This window comes from Gastrolobium bilobum, unplaced genomic scaffold, assembly GCF_033153095.1.
Source record: "Gastrolobium bilobum isolate Gb01-03AN ecotype WA unplaced genomic scaffold, APGP_CSIRO_Gbil_v1 utg3173, whole genome shotgun sequence".
NCBI lineage: Eukaryota > Viridiplantae > Streptophyta > Magnoliopsida > Fabales > Fabaceae > Gastrolobium > Gastrolobium bilobum.
The window spans coordinates 131,851-136,460 of record NW_026900158.1 but is presented as its reverse complement, the minus strand read 5'-3'; the positions used below and the strand labels follow the sequence as shown (position 1 = coordinate 136,460).

Genomic DNA, 4,610 nt, shown 5'->3' with positions numbered 1-4,610 from the left:
TTTCATCACAAATGGCTACAGGGAGCAGACTGTGTTGCATTTGAAACCCACGGAGATTGGCTTCCATCTCTTATTGTCAACCGCATCTTGAATGAGATGAGAAAATTTTCCATGGCTAGAACAAAAATGTAGGGAGATAAAGGATCACCCTGACGAACTCCTCTTGAAGGAAGGAAGTCACCTGCAATGGCTCCATTCCAAAGAACTGAGACCTTATCAGAGTTGATACAATTCATGATAATATTTGTGAACCAGTGTGGGATTTGAATTTCATCCAAAACTTTACGTCCCAATTTAACATATCATAAGCCTTTTCCAAGTCGATTTTAATTGCCATGAAACATTTTCTTCCTCTCATTCTACGCATTGAATGGATCAGCTCTTGGGTGATGATGATGTTGTCCTGGATATGTCGTTTAGGAACAAAACTAGCTTGGAAGGGAGACACCATCTCTTCCATTAGGGGCTTCATTCTGTTAACCAGAATTTTACTGAGGATTTTATAAATGACATTGCACAAAGAGATTGGTCTGAGCTGCTTAGCACTTTCAGGTCTCTTTACTTTTGGAATGAGGACCAGAAGAGTCGAGTTCACAAGGTGAATCAGATTGGGATTCTGAAACATCATGTTAACATCCTTAATAACATTAGTCTTAATAAGACTCCAATTCTTATGAAAAAAGGCAGCTGGAAAACCATCTTCCCCTGGAGCTTTTGACCCATTGATACTAAAAACAGCTTTTGAAATTTCGTCATCCGAAAGATTACGAGTCAGATTAGATAGCAGATCATCGTGCAGAAGGGGCCAAGTAGTCTTTGTTTTCACCCAATCACGATTAAGGACTTCCTCACTAAACAAGTTACTATAGAAATCTGTTACCAATTGATGAAGTTGTCTAGCTTCCTTCACCCAAATCCCATCAGAATTTTTTAACTCAAGGATCCTATTCGAACTTCTTCGAGTAGCTGTTTTAATGTGATAGAATTTGGTGTTTCTATCCCCGTCATTTATCCATTTCACCCTGGCTTTTTGAAACCATAAGATCTCCTCTTGAATGAGAACCGCATCAAGGTCCTTCCTAACATCCTTTTCTCTAGATTGGAGAGATAAGTTGGTATGATAATCAACATGATTCTGAATTTCTGCAACACTATGCAATAGGTTAGTCTTCCTGTTGAAAATGTTGCCAAAGACTACCTTGTTCCATCTTTTTAAATTTGGAGTCAGATCATGCAGATTCGTTCTAGTGTCTTTCACAACATTCCAGCTCCTAGCCAGAAACTGAGTAAAGTTATAATGCTCCATCCAAGCAATCTCAAAGCGAAAAGGACGATTTTTCCAACCTGTGTCCAAGTTAGTCAAGTAGACCAAAATGGGACTATGATCAGAATAAATCCGTGGAAGTACCTTAACGCCAGCATCAGTAAAGGTAGTCTTCCAACTTGCATTAGCACAGGCTCGGTCCAGCCTCTTAAAAACACGATCAAGATGAAGAAACTTCGGACCCTTCCATGTAAACCAAGGACCCGATCCTCCAAGATCCAACAGCTTGCAATTATGAAGAACATTTGCAAAATTGGAACATCTGTTTAAGTTAACTCTACAGCCACCTTCCTTCTCATCACGATTTGCTATTTCATTAAAATCCCCAGCCACCAACCACGGCCCATTACAATGGAGACTAATGTTTAGCAGATCATCCCATAGCTCCTTTCTATTTTCTTCCCTAGGACTCGCATAAACTGCCGTGCAAGAAAAAGAAGGAACATGAAAATTCTGAACTTTAAAATGAACAAACTGTTTTGTGTGATTAACAATTTCAACGAGACCAGTCTCATCATTCCAGAGGATCCAAATACCCCCTGAGTAACCTTCTGCCTCTTGAACAAAAGCATGCTTAAACCCAGATTTTCGGATAATGTCAGAAGCTTTTTGACCACTACACAGAGGTTCTAGAATCACTACAATACTAGGCTTATATTTCCTAGTAAACAGAAAAAGCGATTTTTGAAACTGGGGTTTCACTGCTCCCCTACAGTTCCAGAAGAATAAATTCATTAAAAACTATGTTGAACGCAAGACTAGAATGCTTTTTGACCACTACACCGAGGTTCTAGAATCACTACAATACTAGGCTTATATTTCCTAGTAAACAGAAAAAAGCGATTTTTGAAACTGGGGTTTCACTGCTCCCCTACAGTTCCAGAAGAATAAATTCATTAAAAACTATGTTGAACGCAAGACTCCAAGGTTCTTGCATCCTTCATTCTTGAAATATCTTCCTGGTGAACTCTGTCCACCTCCATGCATGTAGAGATGGTTGAGGTTTCAGGATTTTAGATGTCGCTGCTGTTGTCAACTGATATATCAGGACCAGTTTTATGAAATGTGCCATATAACTGCTCTTGATTCTGGTTCAAAGTGCTATTTGCTTTCATCCCATTTTCCTGATCATGTTGATTTGCTTGCATAGGACTAACCGCCATGGGAGTAGCAATTGATGGAGATGGTGGAACGGGAGCATGATCTTCACGATTTTCACTCTGGATTGGACACCTCTTACCCGTGCTTGAAGAAGGAGCTGCATGCATAGTAGGAACCGTTGAATTAGTCCTAGGGGTATCTTTGGACTTTTTGGATTTAGTCCATATTTTCTGAGGAATTTCAAACTGAGGGGCCCCCATATGAGGAGTAACAGAATTAATTATTTGATTATGATCCTCCTCATTAATAGGTCCAGCTGTTAAGATTGCAAACCGTGATTGCGTAATTTCCTCCTTATCACCATGATTATCTCCATGATTATCGCTGGTCATAACTCCCTTATTACCATGATTACCATGATTATCGCTGGTCATAACTCTCTTATCACCATGATTATCTCCATGATTATCGCTGGTCATAACTCCCTTATCATTATTCCTTTGTAACGTTTTTGAACCAGCGCCTGGCTGGACTGCACCGGCCGTCTGAGGAGGTTGCCGGCTCCTGCGTTGACGGTTAACAACCATCCAAGGTCCCAATCCTTTGCTTCGATGAAATTCTGTGTTGCCAGGTTCCTCTTGATGAATTTGATCGTCATTATGAATATCGGATGAACTGCGTTGCTTTGGAGCAGCTGAACAATTCTCGGTGCTATGTCCATATTTCCCACAACCAAAACAAATGAGCCCTAATCCTTCATACTCAATTTGTTTGGTAAATCCTTCCAGCACATAATCACCCTTTAATGGCTGAGATAGGTCCAGTTCCACACATATTCTTGCAAACCGTCCTCTTACATGAGCATTTGTATTGCTGTCTACCTTGATCATCTTGCCTAACCAGTTTCCAATCCTTCTAAAAAAAGCTTCATCATAGAATTCAATGGGAATATCCGGTAGACGAATCCAAGCAGCAATCTTAGCAATTCCAGCACTATTAGGTCTGAAAGTTGTTTCCCACTTCCTCAACGATAAATAATGACCCAAAACAATCCATGGACCACCGTTCAACGCAAAATTGAGATCATCCTTCTCACTAAACTGGACTACGAAAAAGTCATTACCAATATCAGTGACATTGATTTTGCCTTTTCTAGCCCATAAGACATTTATTTTTTTCTTCATAAACTCCACCCCAATTTTCTTCCCAAGGAGTTTAACAATCAGAGCTTTCTCCCAAGGTTTCCTCATTCTCTTCCTTGCTCTTTTGGTGCAACTAAAATAAGTACGCCCATCATCTTCCTCCCACATCTTAATTCCTCCATGGTTGACATCCTCTTCCTCAGCAGGTTCCTCCCCATCTAAGTCTTCCTCAGCAGACGCCTCTCCTTCCCATTCATCATCTTCTCCATTATGACGCATCAGAATTTCCCTCCAGGTTGAACGTTGGCCATTCTCATCTTCCATCCAACCTTCATGTCTAGGTATAATAGATACATCATTTGAAAACTGATCTCCCTCACCTTTATTCCTATTATTACTTCTTTGAAGAATGTCAAGTTCTTCACTTGATTTGCCAGGATTCTTCCCATGATCACCTTTCTCTCTCTCACTCATCGCTCCAATGCATATATAAAGAGGAAAATATTTAGATTTAAGTAGTGTGAACACAAACTTGAGAATGCATGAGAAATCGACACGTCAGCAAACTTACCAACAAATGGTTTTGCGTTAGAATATATATAGATATTAATGGTATATTATATGGTGTCATGTTCTTTGTGTAAAATAATAATGGGGCTGAAACCCGATGATGGTGTTTACTCACTTGGTTCCTGTGCACTGTATCAACCTAATGCAATGTATCTTCAATTGGGAAATTTATTTGGTAGATGAGAGGTACCAAACTCGGTACATTATTTCCTCAAATTAGAAAATTAGTGTTCCATTTAAATCTAAGTTTTTTTTTATATATTTCTATTCAAATTCTAATATTTTACTTTTATAGAAGAGATAAGATATTGTTACTATCAATTAATGTTAGTATCAATGTCATTATCAATTTGTTTCACCGTTAGATTGATGATGTTGATCCAACGGTTCTGATTTAACTTTCTAAAAATCTTCTTTCTTCTTCATATATTTAATACTTTATATTTATTTTCACCTTTGTATTAGGGGTGTTC

At 38.9% G+C, this 4,610-nt stretch overlaps 1 protein-coding gene across 1 annotated transcript; it reads right to left on the bottom strand.

The window, feature by feature from the left end:
• Positions 1-19: 19 nt before the first annotated feature.
• Positions 20-4,041, bottom strand: LOC133295571 (uncharacterized; the record flags this gene model as incomplete). The annotated part of the gene is made up of 6 exons (XM_061494411.1): positions 2,943-4,041; positions 2,362-2,795; positions 2,128-2,195; positions 1,817-2,033; positions 1,022-1,549; positions 20-212 (listed from the first exon to the last, which is right to left on the bottom strand). Coding segments are annotated over exons 1-6 (2,539 nt in total), but the record flags the coding sequence as incomplete, so codon positions are not given.
• Positions 4,042-4,610: the final 569 nt, after the last annotated feature.